General features: G+C 40.9%; 1 protein-coding gene across 2 annotated transcripts in view; it reads left to right on the forward strand.

Moving 5' to 3' along the window:
• The window catches only part of enpp1 (ectonucleotide pyrophosphatase/phosphodiesterase 1), a 122,757-nt gene that overhangs the window by 28,751 nt on the left and 66,855 nt on the right, over positions 1-27,151 (forward strand). For both annotated transcript variants that reach the window (XM_060914219.1, XM_060914220.1), the window contains 2 exons: positions 16,286-16,411; positions 20,379-20,439. In XM_060914219.1, the coding sequence (XP_060770202.1) occupies positions 16,286-16,411; positions 20,379-20,439 (187 nt within the window). The remainder of the gene's footprint in view (positions 1-16,285; positions 16,412-20,378; positions 20,440-27,151) is intronic.

Raw genomic sequence — 27,151 nt, forward strand, 5'->3', positions numbered from 1 at the left:
GAGAGAGAGTCAATCCCGCCAGCAAAAATAGGGAAAAAAAGGAGCAATCTCACCTCTTCAGATGTTGGTTTAAGTCCTACAATACATTCTTCAAAAAGGGCGTAGAAGAACAAATTAATCCATCAACATGTAGCATTCAATTTATTCCGGACCATTAAAGACGCCGCCTTCCGCGTAGAATCATACGTCATCCTCGCCGCCATATTGGATGGGTCAAAGCGGAGAATAAAGATGCCTCATTCATGTGCTGCATTTAACTGTACCAACAGGTTTGCCATCCAAACAAGATCACATGGGATTACCTTTCACAGGTGAGACTGGAAAAATACTTTTCATTGTATTTGGTCATTATAACGTAATTTTATGAACAGATTTTTCTGACTTTGTGGCTAATATGAAGTCTCGTGCATAATAGTTTATGCGCATGCGTCCTTACTACTTCTATTGTTGTGGTGTCTCCGATGGGACCGTCTTACAGCACACCTAGAGGTGTGGCATGTGTATTGCATTGTTTTCAGCAAGCGTTGCGTTGCCATATGTACCTGATATTTTACTGATCCGTTGCCCATGTGGACGCAATATATATATATATTTTTAAATCTCGTTGCCGTTGTCGTGTGGATGTAGCCAAAGAAGCCATTTTTGTCAACCTGGAATGGCCATCACTGAACAGAGGTGGGGGTCTAAGGCCCTGTCCACATGGCAACGGATTCAGGTGAATCCGATAAAATTGTTTATCGTTTCGGCCTGGCGTCCACACGGCACCGGCGTTTTGGGTGCCCCAAAACAAAATCTTTTGAGAACGGGTTCCAGAGTGGAAAGATCTGGCAACGGCGCTGTTGCGAAGTCGTCTGGATGAGTAGAACGGATTTGTTTACGATGACGTCACAACCACATGTGCCGGGTAGAAGTGTAATGAACTCGATGCGAGTTGTCAACAAATCCTATAACTTGGTTCATGAAACGCGCTTACAAAATATTTTCACTCTGAATATTTATTGTGTAATGGTGCAAAGTGAGAGAGAGAGAGAGAGAGAGAGAGAGAGTTAGGGCAAAGTCAATCCTGCCAGCAAAAATAGGGGAAAAAAAAAGGAGCAATCTCACCTCTTCAGATGTTGGTTTAAGTCCTACAATACATTCCTCAAAAAGGGCGTAGAAGAACAAATTAATCCATCAACATGTAGCATTCAATTTATTCCGGACCATTAAAGACGCCGCCTTCTGCGTAGAATCATACGTCATCCTCGCCGCCATATTGGATGGGTCAAAGCGGAGAATAAAGATGCCTCATTCATGTGCTGCGTTTAACTGTACCAACAGGTTTGCCGTCCAAACGAGATCACATGGGATTACCTTTCACAGGTGAGACTGGAAAAATACTTTTTCATTGTATTTGGTCATTATAATGTAATTTTATGAACAGATTTTTCTGACTTTGTGGCTAATATGAAGTCTTGCGCATAATAGTTTATGCGCATGCGTCCTTACTTCTTCTATTGTTCTGGTGTCTCCGAAGGGACCGTCTTACAGCACCCCTAGAGGTGTGGCATGTGTATTGCATTGTTTTCAGCAAGCGTTGCGTTGCCATATGTACCTGATATTTTACTGATCCGTTGCCCATGTGGACGCGATATTTTTTTTAATAACATCTCGTTGCCGTTGTCGTGTGGATGTAGCATCACCAGAACAATAGAAGAAGTAAGGACGCATGCGCATAAACTATTATGCGCGAGACTTCATATTAGCCACAAAGTCAGAAAAATCTGTTCGTAAAATTACATTATAATAACCAAATACAATGAAAAGTATTTTTCCAGTCTCACCTGTGAAAGGTAATCCCATGTGATCTCGTTTGGACGGCAAACCTGTTGGTACAGTTAAACGCAGCACATGAATGAGCCATCTTTATTCTCCTCTTTGACCCATCCAATATGGCAGCAAGGATGACGTATGATTCTACGCGGAAGGCGGTGTCTTCAATGGTCCGGAATAAACTGAATGCTACACATTGATGGATTAATTTGTTCTTCTACGCCCTTTTTGAGGAATGTATTGTAGGACTTAAACCAACATCTGAAGAGGTGAGATCGCTCCTTTTTTTTCCCTATTTTTGCTGGCGGGATTGACTCTCTCTCTCACACACTTTGCACCATTACACAATAAATATTTACAGTGAAAATATTTTGTAAGCGTGTTTCATGAACCAAGTTATAGGATTTGTTGACTACTCGCATCGAGTTCGCTACACTTCTACCCGACATGAAGCAATCACAGTCATGTGGTTGTGACGTCATCGTAAACAAATCCGTTCTACTCATCCAGACGACTTCGCAACGGCAACGTTGCCAGATCTTTCCACTCTGGAACCCGTTCTCAGAAGATTGCGTTTTCGGGCACCCAAAATGCCGGTGCCGTGTGGAAGCCAGGCCGAAACGATAAACAATTGTATCGGATTCACCTGAATCCGTTGCCGTGTGGACAGGGCCTAAGACATAATTTATCAGCCACCTACAATGCAGTCCTTGGCACACTTCCCAGACAATTGAATGCACACCAAAACCCAGCTGTTTTTAGTGACTCACAAGAGGACAGAGAGAATCAGCATTCCATTGATCACCTTAATTGATCACCCTAACGACTCTCGAGGCCATTCACATCCAGCCCCCAGTGACCCACACCAACAGGATGACTCAACGACACCTTAGATGAGCTTTTCATCCATGAGAGGATAAATACCTGATACTCCCTACTAGTCAGACACAAACTGAAGAAGCCTTTTGGATGAGAGGTGAAATGTCTTCAAGAATCTTCAAGCAAGTCCAGTTGCTCTCTTTTACCACCCACTGTTATTTGTAAAGTAACAAAATATCTTGCTCTAGACTTTCAAACAATATTGTAAGATTTTATTTTAATTTTATCTAATAGTGGATGTTACAATAATTACAAACACTAACAGAACCAGCACATTCCAATTGGAGCTATACTCATATAGTAACTATAATCACCCTTGTAATAATAATATCAATAAATGGTTAATGTTCAGTTCCCTCTTCATTTATTCTTTATTCAAAAGGCACAACTGAGTCACACAGGTTAAGTGTGTAATGGACAATAACAATTTTATCCAAAACAGTTTTTCCTGCCTCAGGTGGGGTTTACATTAGACCGTATCAGCGGATCATCAGATTAACGTTTTTAAAACGATTAACATGCACACAGCAACACCAATACACGATTCGCCTGCACACAGCAACGCCAATACACGGATACGCTCGGCTCCGCAGGCATCCTGCGCTCCAAATCACTCCGCCCTGAACAGCGAGTGCCCTCTGGAGAGTGCGCACTCCGGCCCTGCGCAGCTCACAGAGCGCGCGAGTGAAGTGCATGAGCAGTAATTTGGGACTGAGCCGCTGTGTGTGTGCTCTCAGTGGATATCGGGTATGCGCGTCACTTACCACTTGCAAGTGGAAGGATGGCAAGCCTAAAGACAATCATAACTACACAATGGGCAGTATTTGCATCAGTATTTGCAGTATTTTCATACTTTTATACTCTTTAATGAAAGGTGATACAAGGCGGAAGTCCGCGCCGTTTTTCAGCAGTCGCGTCACATGACCAACGCCAGCGAATCAGGAAGGTGGATGTCACAGTGACGTTGTCCAATGATGATGCCAGCTAGAGCTCAGCACAGCGTATCCGCGTATTCTCAATGTTTACACAGCACCGGACCAGTCACGATCTGGATTGAATACGTGGACGCTGGTGGATTCCCGTTTCCAGGCGTTTTAATGTAAACGGACAGTGCATCCGTGAAGAAAACGAGACAGATACAGTCTAATGTAAACTTGGCCTTAGTCGATTTATTTCCAGTTCACATCCATGCAGCTGTTGTAAAGTTCAGTGTGTTTGTGTAGAACTCTCTTGAACTGTAGGATCCTCTCATTGTATTCTCTTTAACCACTCATTTCTTCATTGTTCTTGAAGCATTTGCTTCTCTTTAACATTTTTTCATGATGGCGGGGAGACAGGAATACCTTTTTTAACTGTTTCTCGATTTGAACAACCAAAAACAGTGCAAAAATGAACCATGTTGAAGACCGATAAAGCCTTGCTTACATGAAAGACGGTGTCTGTTTGACCCCCAGGTGTAATTATCACGTGATGCATGGCATCATGCGCAAGGGGTCTATTGTATCAAGTACAAAAAAAAAAACCTTTACCTTTTGATGTCCAGGATTCACTGACCTGAAATGGGTTCTTACTCACATGCAAGGCTGAAACAAGATACCAGCCATTACTTTAATAGCCAACTATCAGTGGGGGGGGGAAACACCCTCACTACTGCAGCATAATACACTTTAAAAAAAAAAGTTGTTACTATTAGGCAGGCCTTACATTTGTTTTAACTGACTGAAGTGTAGATGTGGCCCCCTATAAAAGCAATTAAAAAAAAACTTTTAAACTAAACCTGTAAGCAGAAGTACCAGTGCTCGAATGAAAATAATGTTTAAACTTCCAACTGCTGAACACGCACTCAATTGTGTGGTTGATTTAAGGCCAGTGTTTGGTAGCAGAGTGCGAATTACCCCACCATAAGGGGTACCATCATGGTCCACTATCATATCAATCGCGCCCCCTGGTCCCATCCCGTCTATGGAAGTCGGTGTCAGTAACTTAACACAATAACTCTGAACAATAATTTTTAATGTCATTAAGAAGCATGACAAACCATACAGTACTACCACAGAAGAAAAACAGCAGTGCAACCTGATAACCTTCTTTGTCAGAACAAACTGGGTATCAACACTACAAATGAGTCACATATAGTATATACACACACATGCACACAGACACACAACTTCCAGACATTGTATTTACATTATATGGCAATATTTTAATCAACACAAAGCAAATCAGTGTTGTTTTAAAATATTGACCACAGAGGTCTGGGTTTGCTCTCTTTTCCTTTCCTCCCTGGCACCTACGATTTTGAAAGGCGATGCCCTGCCTTCACCCAGGACATCACAAATGGAGTAGGTTTAAAGACCTCCAAAAGAGGGCCATTAAGGTCCACAAAAAGAAGAGAGGACAGACTCTTGCCATGAAGCTGATTGCGCATTTTTCTACGGTATCTGTATCATTTCCAGCTGAAAATCCTCTCTCACATTCAGCAGAGGTAGGTAAATAAGGCCACATCCACACGACAACGGCAACGTGATGTTATTTAAAAAAAATATCGCCTCCAAATGGGCAACGATCAGTAGAAATCAGGTCCATATGGCAACGCAACGCTTGCTGAAAACGATGCAATACACATGCCACACCTCTAGGGGCGCTGTAAGACGGTCCCTTCGGACACACCAGAACAACCCATACGAAAAAGAACAGTAAAGAACTTATAAGAGTTTACCACTGTCTTAGTAGTAAATCCTTATAAATATAAATAAATATATATGCCATGTATGATTTACTCCTGAAAGTGGCCCATTTTGCATTTTCCTCATACAAATTTTTTATGAAAATCTAGTATGTATGAAGTGAACATTGTGCATGGTTTTTACAGATAATGTGTATGATGAATTACACTGTCTTTGTATGCTTCATGTAATGTTTGTAGTTTTAAATTATATTTTACAGTTTAAAATGTACATGCCTTTTATATGTGGATTTACATATAAAAGGCATATACATTTTAAACTGTAAAATATAATTTAAAACTACAAACATTACATGAAGCATACAAAGACGGTGTAATTCATCATACACATTATCTGTAAAAACCATGCGCAATGTTCACTTCATACATACTAGATTTTCATAAAAAATTTGTATGAGGAAAATGCAAAATGGGCCACTTTCAGGAGTAAATCATACATGGCATATTTATTTATTTATAAATCCTTATAAGGATTTATCCTTATATTTATAAGGATTTACTACCAAGACAGTGGTAAACTCTTATAAGTTCTTTACTGTTCTTTTTCGTATGGGAATAGAAGTAAGGACGCATGCGCATAAACTATTATGCGCGAGACTTCATATTAGCCACAAAGTCAGGAAAATCTGTTCGTAAAATTACATTATAATGACCAAATACAATGAAAAGTATTTTTCCAGTCTCACCTGTGAAAGGTAATCCCATGTGATCTCGTTTGGACGGTAAACCTGTTGGTACAGTTAAACGCAGCTAATCTTTATTCTCCGCTTTGACCTTTCCAATATGGCGGCGAGGATGACGTATGATTCTATGCGGAAGGCGGCGTCTTTAATGGTCCGGAATAAATTGAATACTACACGTTGATGGATTAATTTGCTGTTTCTCACCTGTGAAAGGTAATCCCATGTGATCTCCTTTGGACGGTAAACCTGTTGGTACAGTTAAACGCAGCTAATCTTTATTCTCCGCTTTGACCTTTCCAAAATGGCGACGAGGATGACGTACGCGGAAGGCGGCGTCTTTAATTGTCCGGAATAAATTGAATGATACACGTTGATGGATTAATTTGCTTTTCTACGCCCTTTTTTGAGGAATGTATTGTAGGACTTAAACCATCATCTGAAGAGGTGAGATCGCTCCTTTTTTCCCCTTATTTTTGCTGGCGGGATTGACTCTGCCCTAAGGGCTATTCTCTCTCTCTCTCTCTCTCTCTCTCTCTCTCTCACTTTGCACCAGGCATTACACAATAAATATTCACAGTGAAAATATTTTGTAAGCGCGTTTCATGAACCAAGTTATAGGATTTCTTGACAACTCGCATCGCATCGCAATGCGATCATTGGCACTACTGGTGTTAAGAATCAGACCATTTTATAAATGAATATTTTGCTGTAGAGCTGCAGTGTTTGTACAATTGCATGTTTTTGCTTCACTATTACTGTCACTATTCTGCTTCTTGCATTACTACTGTGAACTAACACTGAACATAATAATAATAATAATAATAATATCCAAGCTCGTGTTTCACTCTCACTAGTGCTCTGTAAGGCTTTTTCCTGGTGATATTCGTTACACTTCTACCCGGCGTGAAGCACTCACAGTCATGTGGTTGTGACGTCATCGTAAACAAATCCGTTTTACTCATCCAGACGACTTCACAACGGCAACGTTGCCAGATCTTTCCACTCTGGAACCCGTTCTCAAAAAGATTGCGTTTTGGGCACCCAAAACGCCGGTGCCGTGTGGACGCCAGGCCTAAACAATAAGCAATTGTATCGGAGTCACCCGAATCCGTTGCCGTGTGGACAGGGCCTAAGTCTCTGGCTTGCAATGATGTTTTTTCAGCGTCTCTCCCTCTAGTGTCCCTCGTAATTTGAAATTTCTGAACTCCTCCACTGCTTCTCTGCCCGGCTCCCCAAGGAGCTTTGCCAATGCACGGACATCAGTCTCTCCAAACAGGACTAGGTCATCCTGTTTCTCTGGCCAGCTTGACTTTTCAAGTGGCTGGAGGATGCAAATTAGGTCATCAGCTGGTATTCGGACTGTCAGATTGTCCACTACCGCTTGATAAAATTGTTGCCTGTTGATCTTTCCTGCTCTGTTACCAACAATGTTCACCCCCTTAAAAACACCAGCTGACAAGCTTTGTTGTGCCTTTGCGGCAGACTTTCCACCTTGTGATTTCATGGCATTTAGAATTTCTGTTGTCTGTTTGATGTGGTGGTAACTCTGAACAATGGTTGTCTCCCGTTTTTGTAGTTTTAGTGACAGGCTCTGCAATTCTCGCAAGGCATCTTTCATGCAGGCTAAATCATGCACAAAGCTGGCATTGCTAAGGTACTTCAGTAGTCTCAGGAACTTCTTCCTGACTTTATCAGGGTTGGCTGCATTTTCAGCCTCAATTTGAAAATGTCTAGCCAGAGCAGGGTAATCTTTCCACACAGCCCTGACAGTGTTATAACTGCTGGCAACCCATCTTATGGTAAATATCTCCCCTGTCTTCAGAATTTGGACATTAAGGTCATCTGCAACTTCTTGTAGCAATCGGGTGAGCTTATGGGATTGATGAAATAAACTGTATAATTTAGAGATGAATATCTCAGTGATTGCAGGCGGCCAGAGATTTTAATGAGTCATGGACAGACAATTCCAACCTGTGAGCTATACAGTGTACGGACTTTAGTTTTGGAAATTCAGATTTAAGCCAAGTAATGACACCAAACTTGCACCCTGTCAAAACTGAGGCCCCGTCAGTTGCAATGCTTGAGGTTTTTTTGTAGGAAGTCATCATCTAAACCAGCCATCTTTAGGCTCTGTCTCAAAGCATCATAAATGGAACTAGCATCTCTACCCTCTTTTAATTCAATGAGATCTAAGAAAATGTTCTCAACATCCCCATCTCTGGTAATGTCACACCTGATGAATATTATTAGGTATGCCAGCCCAAATACTGTGCTCTCATCAATTGTAAATGAAATGAGTGAGGTTTTTTTTTCTTTAATGTTCTTCACTACCACTTTTTTCATTACTGTGGCAATATGGTTCACAATTTCGGCACAAGAATGATCTGACCTGTGCACATTCCCTACAACTGCACCATTTAAGGTCTTGCAGAGTCATGAGAGGTGGCATCTTTCTGAAAGCGAACCTTTCTTTCGCTACTGCATATGCAGTTCTGAAAGAGCTCGTTGTTTCTTGCACTAAAGCTGCATTCATTTCCAAAACATTGTTTGGCAACACCTCCTTTTGTTTCTGTTGAGCGATCTCAATAGTGCTCTGGTGCGAAGCACTATTTCTGTGTTTGTCGATTTTCTTGGCTAATGTTTTTTTGCAGCTACTCCCTACTACCCCATTAACCCATTCACTGGCAAAATTCATCCCTGGACATTTATTAGACAATAGTAAAGTCTTTGCATCTCTGCATGGCCCACAACCGATGGATCCATCTTTTATATATAACCAAGGGTTACGTTCTATCCAGCCCTGCAGCTGTTCTCTGGTCCAGCAGTGTGGTGTCTCTGTCCTCTCTTTCCCTCCATCTCCAATAGCCTTCAGAAACAAATATTTGCCTACAAGACTGATTTCCCTCTTGATGACGCAATAGACCTTTAAGATAATATTTAGAGTGAATCAACCCAGCCCTGTTGTTTGATGTTGCAGAGCGCTGTAACATCAGAACAACAACAGAATTTGGTAAAATGTAGACCAAATGACGAAACAACAAACTTTAACTCATGAGGGCAAGGAGACTTTGTTTCAGTTGTGTTTTTCTGTGTCCCCATCAGTTGGCATTAGCCATGCCAGTTTGCAAATTCAGTTACATGTAGCATATTCTCTCCTTCTCAGATCTGCCCAGACAACAGGGCTACGAGTTGATTCACTCCAGAGAATCCCTTTAGTGCAACCTAATTTCTCACCTCTTGGCCACATGCTGCCTGCCAAATGTCCTGCTGAATGTCTTGCTCTCTTTCGTCCTGCTGTGCCTCTCCTGTCTGCTGGGAACCCATTTTCTTTATTCACATGAACAGTGTATAAAACCTAACTGCACCTACACTTGTACTGTAATTGTCTGTAGATCTTAGTGCTAATATTTACTACTTACTCTTTTAGCACCAAAAAAATGCCTGATGTCTGGCCCTTTTCTTTTCCTCATGTTTGGCCTACTGTCTCTGTGAATAAAATCAAACAGGGTACTCCGATGAAACTATGAATATCTTAAAAATAATACAAAAGGAATGTAAGTAAAAACAATAGAAAACAAATTCAAATACTAGCATATGTACTAGGCTATTTTGCCTAGGCTAGCCTACTACCTGGCTCTTTTTATGTTGCCCCCAGTCCCCAGAGGTCTCATCTCATTATCTCTAGCCGCTTTATCCTGTTCTACAGGGTCGCAGGCAAGCTGGAGCTAGAGGTCTGCGCGGGTCGGATTTTTCAGTCCCGCTCCCGCTCACGCCCGCATTATGCAGTCCCGCCCGCGCCCGCAAAGAATTATGATTTTCAGTCCCGCTCCCGCCCGCCATATTTTGTCCCGCTCCCGCCCGCAAATCCCGCATGATGCAGACGTTCGCGTTATTTCTCAGGAAAGTTCTTGTCTTGACACAGCGTGATGGTGCCCCGCCCCCTACTTTGAGTGGATTTGAGCATAAATATCTACAGCTCACGTTTGTTATTGTTTACCTTATTTCTGAATTCAGCATATAGTATCTCTCTAATAGTAATAATTAGTGCTGTCAAACGATTAAAATATTTAATCGCAAATCACACATTTTTATCACATGAGAAACCATTGTAATTCTCTGATCAGCATAAAAAAGTGAATGGGCTTGCTTTGTACCAATGTGTTTTTTTTTTTTTTTTTTTTTTTTTTTTTTTTATTGCAAAGCAAAGCTAGTTAAAGAAATGAATTGATTTCCTGCTTGCGTTAGTCTACAACCTTAATCAGAGAGACAGGTTACACAGTGATGGTAGGCTTGACTCAATGCTATCCCAGAAATCCTCCCTGTAATATGCAAATTTGGCCGCCTCTGATTGGACAGCCAAATTTGCATATTACAGGAAGGATTTCTGGGATAGCATTGAGTCAAGCCTACTGTCACTGTGTAACCTGTCTCTCTGATTAAAGTTGTAGACTAACGCAAGCAGGAAATCAATTCACTCATGGTTCTCTTGCTAGCTGGGTGTGAATTGTGAGTCATTAGAGTGATCAATGGCAAGTTGAAGATGCTATTTGTCACTCAATCTGACTTTCTCTGCAAATTTAGGCATCTTAAAATGTTTTTATTAATGCCAAATAAAATATCCAACACAAATTATATATGATAGACATAAATTAATAATTTATAAATTTTATTTCAAGCACGTTTTTAGTTAGCGGGACTGCAGCTTATCACCGCTCCCGCCCGCGCGCGCATATGTGCACTTCCGGTCCCGCCCGCGCCCGCAATGAGCTTTCAAAATTTGTCCCGCGCCGCACTGCTTTGCGGCGGGTCCCGCGAGTCCCGCGGGAGTGCAGGGCTCTAGCTGGAGCCTATCCCAGCTGACTACAGGCGAAAGGCGGGGTACACCCTGGACAAGTCACCAGCTCATCACAGGGCCGACACATAGACACAGACAACCATTCACACTCACATTCACACCTACGGTCAATTTAGTCACCAGTTAACCTAACCTGCATGTCTTTGGACTGTGGGGGAAACCGGAGCACCCGGAGGAAACCCACGCGGACACGGGGAGAACATGCAAACTCCACACAGAAAGGCCCTCGTCGGCCATGGGGCTCGAACCCAGGACCTTCTTGCTGTGAGGCGGCAGCGCTAACCACTACACCACCGTGCCGCCCCGTCCCCAGAGGTTCTGATTGTAATTTTACATAGGCTTAGCTAGGCCTACATCAGAACTTCTTGTGCCTAATCACACACACACAGGATGGGCATATGTGCCAAATGAATTTCAGAAGAGCACAATTTATTCATGATAAAATGAGAATGGAAACATATATGGAGTTCTTCTCCTTTGAAATGAGAATCGTTTCTATACCACACTGTAATAAGCTTGATTTAAATAGAGACTTAGCTTATCTTGCTAACTAACGTTGGTAACTAACGTTAATGTCCGTCCACTGTAGCCTACTGGCCTCAGTGGGTAAGTAATTCAACGTATAAAGACGTGACATGAGCTGAAAGAAGAACAAATTACTTTAATAAATGAAAGTTGTAAAATAACACATTTTCAACAGGCTAAAAGTTGGTTAGCAACTAACATTACCAATGCACGTCTTCTGCTGCAAACCATAGACTGTATAAATTGCTGCAAACCCATGGACTGTATCTGATGATTGATGAATCAACTGAATACGGTGTGGACTAGAAGTTGTTGCTTCTAGCACGTTCTAGCGCTGCGGTGACTAAAAATGGTACGGTCCACAATAGGGGTGTCTGTCTGAAATCGATTTACATTAAAATGTTCCTACAACAAGAATGCCGAATGGGAGTTGGTTTGAATTATATATTCCTTTTCACAATATCAGGAAAAATATCGGACCCCCCCAAAACTTATATTTTTGTCTCTTTGGGGGGTACTGGGTCTTCATTGGGGGGTATAGTACCCCCCCCAGTACCCCCCGTAATTCGAACTATGTTCGGTAGTAGCTTCCTACTTATAACGAAGCTACTAGCTGAGCTATTTATTTATTTATTTATTTATTTAATTAATTTATTTATGCTTGAAGGTAGCTTCTGTAGTAATGATGTAGCATGACCAAGCGTTACTTATCTACATTGAAATACATTTCATAAATTTCCCCGATGAAATCAAACATTTCAAACCATAACTTGCTTTCAGAACTCCTGCTTAGAACACATCTGTCAGCTAATGCTGTTGATGGGATGCAAAGTTCAGCCTTGTTTTTAAGCATAAATCATGTCTCTCAAATTGGGTAACCGCATTTGCAAATGTAATTTTAATTTCTCAATATGATGTTAGTTAACTTTTTGTTTGTTTCAAGAAAGGAGCATGAATGTTGATGACCTGAAAGTCAATATGGCTCACTGCTCTACTGCTAAATAAATAAAAACTGCATTGTACCATAAAATTTTAGGGTAGTCTGATGTTAGTGGTCAATTTTATGTTTGACTCCAAAAAAAGCATCAGGCTTTACAGTATTTTAGAAAAACAGTAAATTACAGTTAGAATTTGACTATATTTTATAGCATTTTTACAGCAATGTCGATAAAGAAAAGTAAAAATGAAGAAGAATGATAGAATATGTACAAAATAATAAAACACAAAAATACAAATAAGTTCAAAGAAAATATTTGGAAGTGAAAAAGAAAAGATTGGATAAATCAGCATGCTATAAGGCACAGGGAGTTAGCTAGCTGAAGGCACAGTGAAAAACTAAGGTCTTAAGCTTGTTTTGTTTATCCATCCATCCATCCATCCATCCATCCATCCAAGAAGGGAACGGGGCAGAGACAGTTGGATTACCAGATTCTACAAAGTAGGACTATGCTGGGGAGGGGAACACCACTACCACGTACATATTTCAGTTCTAATTCTTGGAATGAATGAAAAGACCAGCAGGCAACACCCTGAATACTTGTTTGAGCAGGTCAGAAATGTGTTTGAGAGTAATGACTTTTAAAAGCACTGTAGATCAGTAAAAGTACTTTAAAATCAATTCTGTATTTGATTAGAAGGCAGTGGAGTTATATAAGGATGAGTAATATGGTCATGCTTTATTATTATTATTTGTAGAGCACCCGTCACAAACGAGGCTATTTAGACGTGTTTGGTAGAAACTATAGGAACAGTAGAGGAGGACAGATTAAATTAGTCATGTGTGGGAAGGGAAACAGTTTGTGAACAGGTGTGTGTTGAGTTTTGACTTAATTCAGGCAAGGCATGTACCGTCTGGTTCAAGGTACTGAGGAAGTATCTGTATTGTTTAGTAGAGAATGTGTGAATTATCAACATAAAAGCCAAGGAGAATCACACGGACAATAAATAAGAGATCCCGTAACGGAGCTTCTTTGGAATGTCGTGAGACATTGGTGCCGTGTGGGATTTGGAATTGCTGCTGTCAGTCAGCACGATACAATCTAACCTATGCTAGAGCCATGTCAGTGCTGTGGTGAGGACAGAAAGTTGGCTGAAAGGGTTCAGACGAGTCATATCTGCACATGTAACTGGGAGGCCACTGTGTTTTCTAACACCTTTGAAAGAAAAAGATGGTTGGAATTAGGCCTATAATGTAATTATGCAGGCAGGGAGACGGGCTTTAAGAGGTTATGTAGGCAGGGAAATGAGCTCTAAGAGGTGATCGATCAAGCAAGCACTATATTATTTTATGTGATCTTTATAGGCAAGAAAATGATCTGTGAGGCCAGTCTTCTTATACAGGTGCTCAAGCTGCCTACAGACAGTTTTCATGGTGCTAATCTCAGGAGTGTACCATATGGAGAGGAGCGAGAAGCTGGAACAGATCTAATTATCTGAGGAGTAAATGTATTGAGAGTATCAGAAATACAAATGTTAAAGTTAAGAAATAAGTCAGTAGAAAAGTGTTGAGTAGAAAAAGAGGTCAAATCAAACGCATTACAGAATGAGGAGGCGCTAATATATTTAACTTTACAATATGATACTGGGGCGGCACGGTGGTGTAGTGGTTAGCGCTGTCGCCTCACAGCAAGAAGGTCCGGGTTCGAGCCCCGGGGCCGGCGAGGGCCTGTCTGTGCGGAGTTTGCATGTTCTCCCCGTGTCCGCGTGGGTTTCCTCCGGGTGCTCCAGTTTCCCCCACAGTCCAAAGACATGCAGGTTAGGTTAACTGGTGGCTCTAAATTGAGCGTAGGTGTGAATGTGGGTGTGAATGGTTGTCTGTGTCTATGTGTCAGCCCTGTGATGACCTGGCGACTTGTCCAGGAAGTACCCCGCCTCTTGCCCATAGTCAGCTGGGATAGGCTCCAGCTTGCCTGTGACCCTGTAGAACAGGATAAAGCAGCTAGAGATAATGAGATGAGATGAGGTGTTTTAGTGTATTTTAATACATTTCATAATCAAGCTTGGTTCAGCTTTCCTACAAGGTCTTTTAAAGATACAGTATTTACTTTTTCCCAATTTCACTTCTGAAAATTGAGTAAAAATCCAACAATCTCACAGCCAACACACCGAATTTGGTTGTACTTCCAGGATGGAGTGAAGGGAATGCTGTCTCTCCCCTGTAAGTCAGAGCAACACGAACCACTCATAGGTGTCTATGAGCTCATCACTAGTATATTTAAAATAATATTTACTTTAATGACACAAATGGTTTTATTTTTTTTTCTAAAACCCAGGCTAATTTTAATGGGCATTAATTTGCTCACACTTGGGCTGTAAGAGAATGGACTGACACTTTTTATTAAATATATTGAACATGGTTTATTTGTCCTTGGAACCGAATTTTGTAATGTAGGTTAATTCAAAGTGGTTATGTTTTGCCATGTCATTATTTCATGAAATAATGACTGAACAAATGAAACGTATCAGTTTTGACGTAGCATGGAGAATAAACGCATTGCTGTGCATTTTATTAAAGATGGTGTGTAAAGTTAGATTGTCTCACCATGCCTTCCATGATCTTCAGGTACTTTCTGGTTATCAGGAATGTAAGTGGAGTCGGGTTTCTTAAAAAAGCACCCTGGAACTCTGATTCTCAGTAATAGAGAATGGTTGTGCATCATTAACAACCATGTTCACCAAAGCTTCATCCAGTTCCTCGTACCTGCCTAATAAACAAATCACATTAGACAATAAGATATAACAGCTTTTGAAACATTGCAAAATAGCCAAGTGAAAGTAACACACATTTTTATTATTATATTTGTATTTAGGCAGTTTTATTTAGTATATACATTTTTAGATTTACTCATTTTTAATAGCGTAGTCATTTACTCACAGGTCACAATGTCGGCACCCCATTTATTTATCTTTGGCCATATAACTAGAAATTATTATGCATTTTTACTACTAAGAAAAAAAGTAAGATATAGAGAAATCCACTATTATATATTTGTCCTAAATAAAGATGAACCGGAATAGAGCTGAACTGGAATTAACTGGGATGGAGCTACTGGCACACCTTATAATTGAGATGTGAGTGATGTTTTAATGAGGTGGTAAAGCTTTGCTTCCAGCTGTCACATGATGATGAGGATATTTTGAAATGAGGCTTTGGAACAGTTTTCAAAGTAGTACAGCTTTAAAAGAAAAAAAAAAAACTCAAGCAGCCAATCTCTAAACCCGCCATGATTGTTCACTCCACCAAACTTACTCATGAGACTATTTCTGCCAGACCAAGCAAGACCAACATGTTGACCATAAATGGAATAAAAAAAACAGCAGCGCCAGTGAATACACAGTAACCTTAATTATAAAGATTAAAGGCTTTAGGGTGGATTTCCCTTAGTCTACTTTTTGTCTATTTTTAGTGGCAAAAATATGGGTGGTATTAGAAGAAACGCCATACAGATTTTTTTGGATATGGTTTGCTGTGAGAGAATTCTATGTCTCTGGTTGAAATAGTGAAAAATACAGTATATAACTGTCCTATTAGGAACTTTTAGACTTATAACTGCTAGAAGTAAATCACGCTCATGTTGATTCTGCTAATTATATTTACCCACTTTTTGCTCCTGTTCCATTTGCTCTGAGAAAGGAAAGGTGTTTATGCATAGAGTATTTATAAATATCATAGATATTTGAATGTAAATTTGAACATGATTGATTGATTGTTTTTGCATTGGTTTGATGAGTGATCATTAATGATTAAAGTAGTTTTCCCAGTGATTTGGCATTTTCCCTTACCAGGTCAACTATGGACATGCTCCAAATTCCGTTGTGGTGAAGAGAGGTTACCCAGCAGCCTTTGCTCTTGTGCTGCAGATTGTGGTCAAAAAGGCGATTGCTGTACAAATTACTACAGCATGTGTAAAGGTAAAGAAAGTATTCAGATACGTGCAAGCTCTAATTTGACTTACACTACCATTCAAAAGTTTGGGGTCACCCAGACAATTTTGTGTTTTCCATGAAAAGTCACACTTTTATTTACCACCATAAGTTGTAAAATGAATAGAAAATATAGTCAAGACATTTTTCTGGCCATTTTGAGCATTTAATCGACCCCACAAATGTGATGCTCCAGAAACTCAGGCCAAGTTTACATTAGACCGTATCTGTCTCGTTTTCTTCGCGGATGCACTGTCCGTTTACATTAAAACGCCGGGAAACGGGAATCCGCCAGGGTCCACGTATTCAATCCAGATCGTATCAGCTCCGGTGCTGTGTAAACACTGAGAATACGTGGATACGCTGTGCTGAGCTCTAGCTGGCGTTGTCATTGGACAACGTCACTGTGACATCCACCTTCCTGATTCGCTGGCGTTGGTCATGTGACGCGACTGCTGAAAAACGGCGCGGACTTCCGCCTTGTATCACCTTTCATTAAAGAGTATAAAAGTATGAAAATACTGCAAATACTGATGCAAATACTGCCCATTGTGTAGTTATGATTGTCTTTAGGCTTGCCATCCTTCCACTTGCAAGTGGTAAGTGACGCGCATGCCCGATATGCACTGAGATCACACACACAGTGGCTCAGTCCCGAATCGTGGCTCGTGCGCTTCACTCGCGCGCTCTGTGAGCTGCGCAGGGCCGGAGTGCGCACCCTCCAGAGGGCACTCGCTGTTCAGGGCGGAGTGATTTGGAGCGCAGGATGCCTGCGGAGCCGAGCGTATCTGTGTATTGGCGTTGCTGTGTGCACGCGAATCGTGTATTGGCGTTGCTGTGTGCACACTAATCGTTTTAAAAACGTTAATCTGATGATCCGCTGATACGGTCTAATGTAAACCCCACCTCAGTCTGCTCAAAGGAAGGTCAGTTTTATAGCTTCTCTAAAGAGCTCAACTGTTTTCAGCTGTGCTAACATGATTGTACAAGGGTTTTCTAATCATCCATTAGCCTTCTGAGGCAATGAGCAAACACATTGTACCATTAGAACACTGGAGTGAGAGTTGCTGGAAATGGGCCTCTATACACCTATGGAGATATTGCACCAAAAACCAGACATTTGCAGCTAGAATAGTCATTTACCACATTAGCAATGTATAGAGTGGATTTCTGATTAGTTTCAAGTGATCTTCATTGAAAAGAACAGTGCTTTTCTTTCAAAAATAAGGACATTTCAAAGTGACCCCAAACTTTTGAACGGTAGTGTATATGCATACAGTTACCATTTACTCCAGACAAAAGTCTTCTACTGTATCATCCTCACCACCCCCACCACTCCTCTCTATTTACTTTCCTCAAAGCAACAAAGATTTTTTTCACAGTCACTATATAATAAAGCACATTTTAATTATTACATCTTGTAATTTTAATTTGTATTTATGGACTACTGGATTCAGTTAAATATTATAAATTGTCTTCAGAATTAATGAAGCAGTGTGGTTCACCTATGGCTCAAATGCCTCGTTGTTGTTTATAGAATAAAGTTTTTATGATGTACTGTATGTAGCGCACTGTATGCCCAATATTTTTAGCCATTTTGGGATTCAGTTTATAAATTGTCTGGTTTAAGTTAGATTTTTATGAATGGAGCTCCGAGAGAGCTTCTCAAACTGGCAACCTGTCAAACAGGCCAAGCTTATTTTATGTACTCGTTTGTGCTTTCATAAACTGAGACCATGTAACATGGATTTAAGGGGACTTTGGACAGGCTACTGTTTACATTGTACATACAGCAAAGTTATCAGTAAAAGTGTAGCGCAAAGGTCAACCATGGTCAGACAGATCCTAGCTACTTAACAACTAGTGTTAGTTACTGAGTAAGGGGAAAGAACATGTAGGCTTGTGCGCTTTTCCAGGTTTCACATTCTGAGAACCTGGTGGTGGATATGTTTCTGTACCTTTTTTTTAATGCTGTCTATTCTTTTAAGTGCCACATCGACAATTTATTATTCAATATTTAGTATTCAGGTTTTGATTGAATGTGGTGTGGTTTGTTTATTGTACACATGTAAAACTTGTCTGGAATCCTTCTAAAGTGCACCTGTTGTTCACTTTATAAAGAACACCTGTACACCTGAACATTCATGCAGTTATTCTATCAGCCAATCATGTGGCAACAGTGCAATGCAAAAAAAAAAAATCATGCAGATAGAGACCAAGAGCTTCAGTTAATGCTCACGTCAAACATCAGAATGAAGAAAAAGTGTGATCTGTTACTTTAACCGTGGCATGTTTTTTGTTGTCAGATGACCTGGTTTGAATACTTCAGAAATTGTTGTTGAGCTCGGATTTTCTCACACAAGTTTCTAGAGTTTACATAGAATGGTGCTAAAACATAGTGAGCAACAGTTTTGTGGGTGAAAATGCCTTGTTGATGAGAGAGGTCAGAGAAAAATGGTTCAAGCTACCAGGAAGGATATAATAGCTCAAATAATCACTTTTTACAACTGTTGTGAGCAGAAAACCACCTCAGCATGCACAAAACATCAAATCCTGAGGTGGATGAGCTACAACAGTAGAAGACCACATCAGGTTCCACTCCTGTCAGCCAAGAACAAGAATCTGAGGCTATCATGGGTACAGATTCACCCAAACTGGACAGTTGAAGACTGGAAAAAGACTAGGGCTACGTTCACACTGCAGGCTGAAGTGACTCAAATCCGATCTTTTCGCCCATATGTGACCTGTATCCGATCTTTTATTGACAATATGAACGACACAGATCCGATTTTTTCAAATCCGACCCAGGCCGTTTGGATATGTGGTCCTAATTCCGATTCATATCCGCTCTTTTCATATGCGACTTCAGTCTGAACTGCCAGGTCGCATTCATCCGACTTACACGTCATCAACAAGCCAAAAACGTCACTATTCTGCGCTGAAGTAGGCGGCGGGTCTCTCAAAAAAAGTTACAACAACATGGCGCATGACCACGGGCGCAGATAGAGGGTGGGACTCGCCCCACCCAGATTTAAATTCACCTCGTTCGGTCGCCCCCACTTATAGGGAGGAAAAAACGTCTATGCTGTCTTTCTTTGCATAAGGCAAACCTCACGGAAAAATCAAAAGACTAATTACCATTCGGTTTATTGAGGTGCACAGCAGTGTATACATAGTTGCAACAACTCACATAAAACAAAGACTGATATTCGGTTGGTTGAGCTGCGCAGACTGCACAGGTTGCGAGCTCGAGCTTGGTTGCTATGGTAACCCACAACAAGTTTGACAGGCATATCAGGGTTGGTTTGCTGGCAGCTTTGTCCCCCCCCAGTTTTGTGTCCCCCCCCCCAGTTCAAAAAACGTATCTGCGCCCCTGCGCATGACATCAATGCGAGGGACGCTTCGGGCTGTGAAGGTTCTGAATCTTCTCAATGGAAGGACGCAGAGGTTAGGGAGCTGATTTCCATTTGGGGGGATGCAGCTATTCAAGCTAGATTGGATGGGTCATACCGCAACTGGGCGGTTTTACTTCCGTAAACACTGGCCATGCTCACTGCGTGTGACGTCGTCGTATCCTGCAATGCGCATGCGGAACACTTTTAGGTCGCTTTTCGTTCATACTGAGGATCACATACAAGTCGCATATATTTGTTAATGTGAACGACCTCACAAAAAAATCGGAATTGAGCATTAAGCCTTGCAGTGTGAACGTAGCGTAGGTGTTCTCCTCCCTTCTTCATTATGATGTTTGATGTGAACATTAACTGAAGCTCTTGACCTGTATTTACATGATTTTATGCATTGTTCTGCTGCCACATGATTGATTAGAAAACTGTATAAATGAACAGGTGTACAGATGTTCCTAATAAGGTGTATGGTGAGTATATCAGACTTTTTGCTCTTAAGACTAATCATTAGATTTTTTTTAGCTTATGGCATTGACCATTTTGTGCAGGAGAAAAGGCATGGCTAGAAGACGAATGCGATGATATCAAGACACCCCAGTGTCCTGAAAGGTATGATGTACAGTTAGTAATCCAATTTTATATGCATGCTTGTATAAATTTTCTGCACTTTGAAGCTATATACTGATTGTTACCTTTACAGATATTGTATTTGTAATGGGCATTTAAGGTAATTTAATTCTAGGTACAAGTATAACTGTGGTTATATGAACATCTGATTACTACCTGGGGTGGTGGTTCACACCTAGATATGCATGTATACATGCGCACACCATACTGAGACCTTCAAGAAAGTTATGAAGGGACTACATCATGGTCCACCTCTACGACATGTGGCTGACTGTAAAGGTGTCATAGGGGTATTTGGGTTTTAAACACCATCTCTGGCAGTTAGAAGGGGTGAAATATAATGCAAGTTATGAAGGTAGCCAGATAACTCTGTGATGATTGCCATGCTAATACCAATAGGAGGGGGGATGTTGACATAGTAGAATCTCTGGAGGTACGCATTTATTTACATTTATGTCTTTTGGCAGATGCCCTTATCCAAAGCAGCTTGCATTTATCTCATTTATACAACTGAGCAGTTGAGGATTAAGAGTCTTGCTGAAGGGTCCAGAAGTAGCAACTTGGTGGTGGGATTTGAAGTCACAACCTTCTAATCAGTAGTCCAACATCTTAACCACTGAGCAGCCACTTCCCAGTTGATAGCGCAGGTAGTTGCAACACGGGTCTCCTGGAGTGGTATACCTCTTAGCAAATGCCCATGTACGTAGATGAGACTCCTCATGGAATGGAATGCAACAGTACAAGCTGAGTATCCAGCCAGTTTGTGAACTTCATGCAGTACATTGGGAAGCATGTTGTGCCATTTGACACAAGACAGATGAAGACCTGATCTCATGAATGAATAGCTGCCATGTGGTTCAAGGCTTTCTGTAAGGCACACACTGGTCACAGTAGAAAACATTCTACAGATAGACCTCTGTAGGATGCTGCAAGATTAATTACCTGGCTCACAAATTTTGGTGAAATAACCATAGGCATAATCTCTGGGTTTGGCCATGAAGTCATTCCAGAAGTGTCTAACCACCAGCTTATGGCTAAGGCATGCAGGTCTTGCCCTGGGGAAGAAGTCGCCAGGATATCCAAACCACTAATGAGAGTAACAGTGGGAACTATGGTCTTGTTGGCCATTTTGGAGCCATAGGTAAAGCTCTTTGATTTGAATGTTGACTTTCTATGCAACTTGGACCTTGACAATGTCAATGAGTTTCTGTGTAAGGCAGAGAGTTTTAGACTTTGTGTTGCCCTGTTGATTCATGTACCTGACCACAACTGTCACCCAAATGTATCAGATGTGGTTGAATTCTGGAGGTAGGAAGTACCTGAGAGTCAGGCAGGCCCCCCCTTAATTTTTGCAGGTTGTTTGATGTGTTGCATTGTGACTTCACACTGAAGGCCAATTTATGCTGACAACCCAGTCCTCGCAGATGGCGTCACAGATAGTGTCTGCATAGCCCCCCCACCTTCGCAGACGCTCTGCACACACCTCCCAAAAATTGTGACCACCACAGAAGCCTCGCAGACAGCGTCGCAGACAAGAGGGCTCTGATTGGTCCACTCTACATCCGCTGTAAACGCACTTCCGCTTCCCTACTTTCCCAGTTTGGTTTGTTTTCACGACAGCCATTTTTAAAAACACGAGCGAAGATGGAGCAGCACGAAGAGCGGTTGATCGAGGAAGTGAGGAAGTACGTACATCTATACGACTCCAGTTCTAGTCATTATAAGTAACCGGAGGATAAACACTCCACTAACCACACCCACCAACTACTCCTAGCGATTTCGCGACTTCGCGCCCCCTTGCGTTGTGGCGGTGAATAACATCGCGCACACCTGTTACTCCCCGCTCAACGATAAATTACAACTGTCTGCGAAAAGCTATCTGCAAAAGCCTTGTCGCAAGAGCATGCAGAGGCCTTGAGTGTTCATACACCCAGTGACACCACACTGCACTCAAACTGGTGAGGGAGATGTCTGTTGTGACTGCATCTCATTAATGGGGAACCATTCCCAGGCATAAACTTTTTGTGAGAAAGGCTTTCAAAGCCCCCTTCACTGAGATGAGAACATATCTTTGTTGATTGATCCTGGGGTTCAGCCTCAGACTGATGACCCATTTCTAAAAGCCCCAAGTTCTACTTGGTCCACACAAACTACTGCTATAGCTGCAGTCAACAATCCCAGTGTTCTCAGTAGCTCATTGCATTCTGCTGGTGAGTGTTGTCTGTGACCCACTGTGGTGTGAGGATGGCTATGAAAGTATGCATTGTGCAGATTTGTTTACATGAACCAGTCTCATGGCTGCATGGCATGAACAGCATCTGACTGCTTTAGCATGAGAAAAGGAAGGACTTTCAGGAACCAATTCAGCCTCAAATCAATGGAAGGATGGGAGCTGCCATCCAATCTGAAAAGAAAATATGAGTAGAACCCCTTGTTCTGAATAGGGTATAGTTTTTTGTGTAGCACTTTTGTCCAAGAGGGAAAGGACTTCTTAAAACAGAGTCTGAAACTGTTGAGGCCTTGAGCCCTGGGAGAGTCAAGGGTCAGCCCTTGTACTGGAATTTATACCCCTGAAACATGGATTGTCGGGATCCATTGGATTTTAGTCACTGCCCAATTGGTGCGGTTTTGGCCATGAAGCATCCAAATGTGTGGGAGGTATGAGGTGGGGGTGCTGGGGCATGGGCAGCCAGCTAGCCAGTCAATAAACTGTCTGTGAGATGGAGGAGGCTTATACAGACTCCTGCCTGGATGCTATCAAGTCTGGAGCAGAGCAGCATAGTTAAGCAAACTCTTTCTGCTCCATCTCTGACAAAGGGTGTGAGTATCCAGCCTAAAATTACATCAGGTCTGAACTATTTCCAATGTCAAATCATCCATGTGAACCTCAGTGTATTTTGCTTCTGGACTGTATGGGACTGGAGACTTTGTGGCTAGCTGCCTGACTAGGTTGATACTGAGGTAGTAGGTAGACTGCTGGTGGTCTTCAAATTCCAGGACATTTGAGCACGGACTATAAGACTATAGTGGTTAAGGCTAAAATGCACACACAAACATATATTCCTATCCCATGAACTGGAACAGCCAGATGAGTGGCTCAGTGGTTGTACTACTGATGGGACAAGGGCAACAGAGGGACACGCACACTGGCCCTGTTAATGATGATAGTCCTGGTTGCATGAACTGCAAGCAAGGTGTTAAGATGACAACCTAACTATCTTGGACAGAGTTTAAGCTAATAAAATAAGGTAGCAATTAGCTTTCTAGCGAGAAAGTGGGTTGAAATGGGTACAGTCACCACAACAGGAGAACAGGGCAGAAGAAAAAAGAAGAGAAATAACTCGTATTCTCCTGATGGTGTCCTAAATACTGATATTTGCGAGACTGATTTAGTCAATCCCCCTTTTCATAGCAATGAAAAAAAAATGATGAAACAGCAAAATTTTCAGTGATCCAGGCATGTGATCTGATCCAGATCCTATACAGAATGGCCCTCATTCATCAATCTAACATGGAAACCAGCACAGATCTGCAATTAACATTAATTGCAAATAATTTTAAAAGACAATTTTAGCCTATATTACAGAGATATGACACATAGTCAATGTAGGCCTTTACAAAATATATTTTGCCATATGCTACATATTTTTAAGTGATTTTTTATTATTATTTATTTTTTTAATGTGACTGCATATGCTTCGATGCCAGTTTGAATACATGGTCTAATAACAATTTTCCACTCAGCTAGATTTGCTGTGCTGCACCACACATCCATGCTAACTCGTAAACTTGTGTACACGAGGTGAGACTTAACGTGAGATTTGAACGTAGCCGCTGCTCACATCCACATTGGTAAATTCCGAGCTTTGTGTGGAAATGATCATACGCCCAGTTTTCTGTTGTACGTTCTTTTCATAAATAAGGGCCTATGTGATCAGAGGTATTCACTATGAATAGTTCCTATAATGCTATAAAAATGTTGTTGTTGTTATTATTATTGTTGTTATTATTATTATTATTATTATTATACTAGCATGACCAACTATATTCCTTGTGCAGTAAATTAGCTTAGCAACAAACCACTATAATGATTCAGATGTTTGCACTTCTATAGATGACATCTTTGCACCTAGGCACCATCTGGTGGCATTATGAAACTGACTCTAACAGCGCTCTAAGCAGGGGTTAAAGTGGAATTTGGAAGGTGGTGGAAGTCCGACAGTGATCAGGATGGAGGTTAAAGTTTCAATTTGAGCTTACATCACAAATGGGGGGGGGATTACAGGATTAAAAAGAAAAATCTCACTCCAGCCCAGTGTCCGTGCATCAGGGGAGTGGGGGTGAGGGGTTCTGCAGCATTCCAGCCAAGTTTGAGGCTTTGTCATTATTAATGTAGTCTTTCCCCACCAAATTTATGGTCATGAACCACTACTGATTTTCAGTAGTCACAAATTCTGTCCATTTTTCAAAATCACACTCGGATGACGTTTTTGCACTCATAAGCTCCTTGTTATTATAGTAACATATAAATACTATACCTTCCCAAGACAGGCATAACTTTGGATTGGATTACATGTAACATGCATTTGATATTTGTGAAAATTTCCAGTTTAGGATACCTATACATTTCATGAGGAATCTGCAATTGGAATGAATTCATTCAGACTGGAGCAAATCTTTGAATGGAAACATAGCTAATGAAATACACAGGTCTCCATCATAGTACAAGATTTTCATTTGAGTGTGTCGTGGAAATTCTCAACTTAAAATCTCCAAGCAAAAATGATTCAAAGTCCAAGAGGTTGCAGAAAGGTTTAGATTTTTATTAAATCAATTAATAAAAGCTGAGTTTGGTGTGCAGAGTGAACCAACTCAAAATCATAAAATTCTCATTTTATACAGCTTCAAAAAAAAAAGTGTATACAAATAATCTCATTGGTTAACGTCACATCATACCACTTCAACATTTTCTGTTGGGCAGTACATCTCGCGCTTCTCATATTTTGTATCAACCGAGCCAAATTTTCCAGTATGACTGGTCAATTCAGGAAGAATCAAAGCATATGATAAGAAGTGATGTGTCGTGAACAACACAGCATTCAGAGCCTACAATACACGATTCAAAATGACTGGAGTCAAATCAGCTTAAACATTGATACAGGCTACAGGCGCAAACGAACACAACACTTGTGGCCTTGGTCAGTCTACCACACCATAGGATTAAAAAAAGAAAATGCACATTACCACTTGTAACAATACGCAACTCAGAATAACTTGATAAAATGTATTACGTTAGCATGCAAAACTCCAGAATGAACAATTGCTTGATTCAACATGGTCTTGGCTAACTCATTACAACTTATAATAACCTTGCAGGCACTGGAGTGAGAATAATACACTTTTTGAATAGGCCTGTGATTTAGCAGAAAAAAACCTTTCAGTATCAACAATCTCAATGTCTCTTACTGTATTTTACTGTAATTATGATCATTCATAAATCAATTTATTACTTTTAATTAAATCAACTTCATTTACTCTTTACTGAAAATCAACATACTTGGTTTTGAATTAATATATAATCATTATAAACAACATGACTGCTTATGTGATTACATCAAGATGTGTGTGGTTACATATCAAAATACAATCCTCATAAACCAAATTATTGTTCATATGATGACATCAAGGCATGTGTGCATGGTTACATGTGTGTGGTTACATTTAAGGGTATAAAATCACCAAGTACCAGCTTCTCCTTTTATGCCGTCAGCCATTTGGCTAATTGTTTCAGCACAACACCGTTCCTTTTTTGCAATACAGTAAAGTATATTAATTATTATTTTATCTCTCAAAGAACATTTTTGTTTATCCAAATCATTTGGTGGTTTACAGCAGCAGTGATCGAGTCTTTGTAATAAGATCTGCATCTTGACATGTCTTTGTGACAGGCTGTGCTTGTAAATGTTATTCCATTTAAATGAAAAAGCATTCACCCGATCATCCAGAGACTGTGAGTTTGAATCTTGACGTTGCCACAGTCCAAGAGAGCGAAATTGGGCATGCTCTTGAAGGGAGAGGGGTGGCATACACTCCCCTCTCAATCAAATTATGGACATCTGTAAGCTCAAGGGAGAAGGAAGGAAGGAAGGAAGGAAGGAAGCACATGATAGCCTTCAGCATCCCTGGTTGGTAGCGGTCATATGATGGGGGAAACTGAACTGCAGGGTGGGACTTGGTGGTGACAAACTCACTCACTCACCCTGGTGCCCTGTAAGCCAATTGGCCTATCCGTCTATCTTGATCACACTTCCTGCTGCAGCTTCCCCAACATGCAAACTCCAGCTGAGAGGTTTGAACCTGGAATCTTCTTGCTGTGAGGCAACAGTGCTAACTACTGCACCACTATGCTGCCCTGGTGATGACTAAATTGGGGGAAATTACAAAAAAAAAAAAGGTGGGGGTTTTTTTTGTGTGTTTTTTTATTTTTTTAATTGAAAATTGTTTAAATTGGTAGATTTTTTTTTTTGTCATTTGTGCTAATACTGGATGTTGGCTTGTCATGGTAACATTTAGAATGTAAAAATACCTTTTCATTGTGTTTTATTTTTATTTTAGTTAACTTCATCTATCACATTTAGGTCAGCGAGAGAAACAACTGCAGCAAACAAAGTGCACAATTGTAATTTGTGAGTAT

The sequence above is a fragment of the Neoarius graeffei genome, chromosome 2, assembly GCF_027579695.1.
Source record: "Neoarius graeffei isolate fNeoGra1 chromosome 2, fNeoGra1.pri, whole genome shotgun sequence".
Taxonomy (NCBI): Eukaryota; Metazoa; Chordata; class Actinopteri; order Siluriformes; family Ariidae; genus Neoarius; species Neoarius graeffei.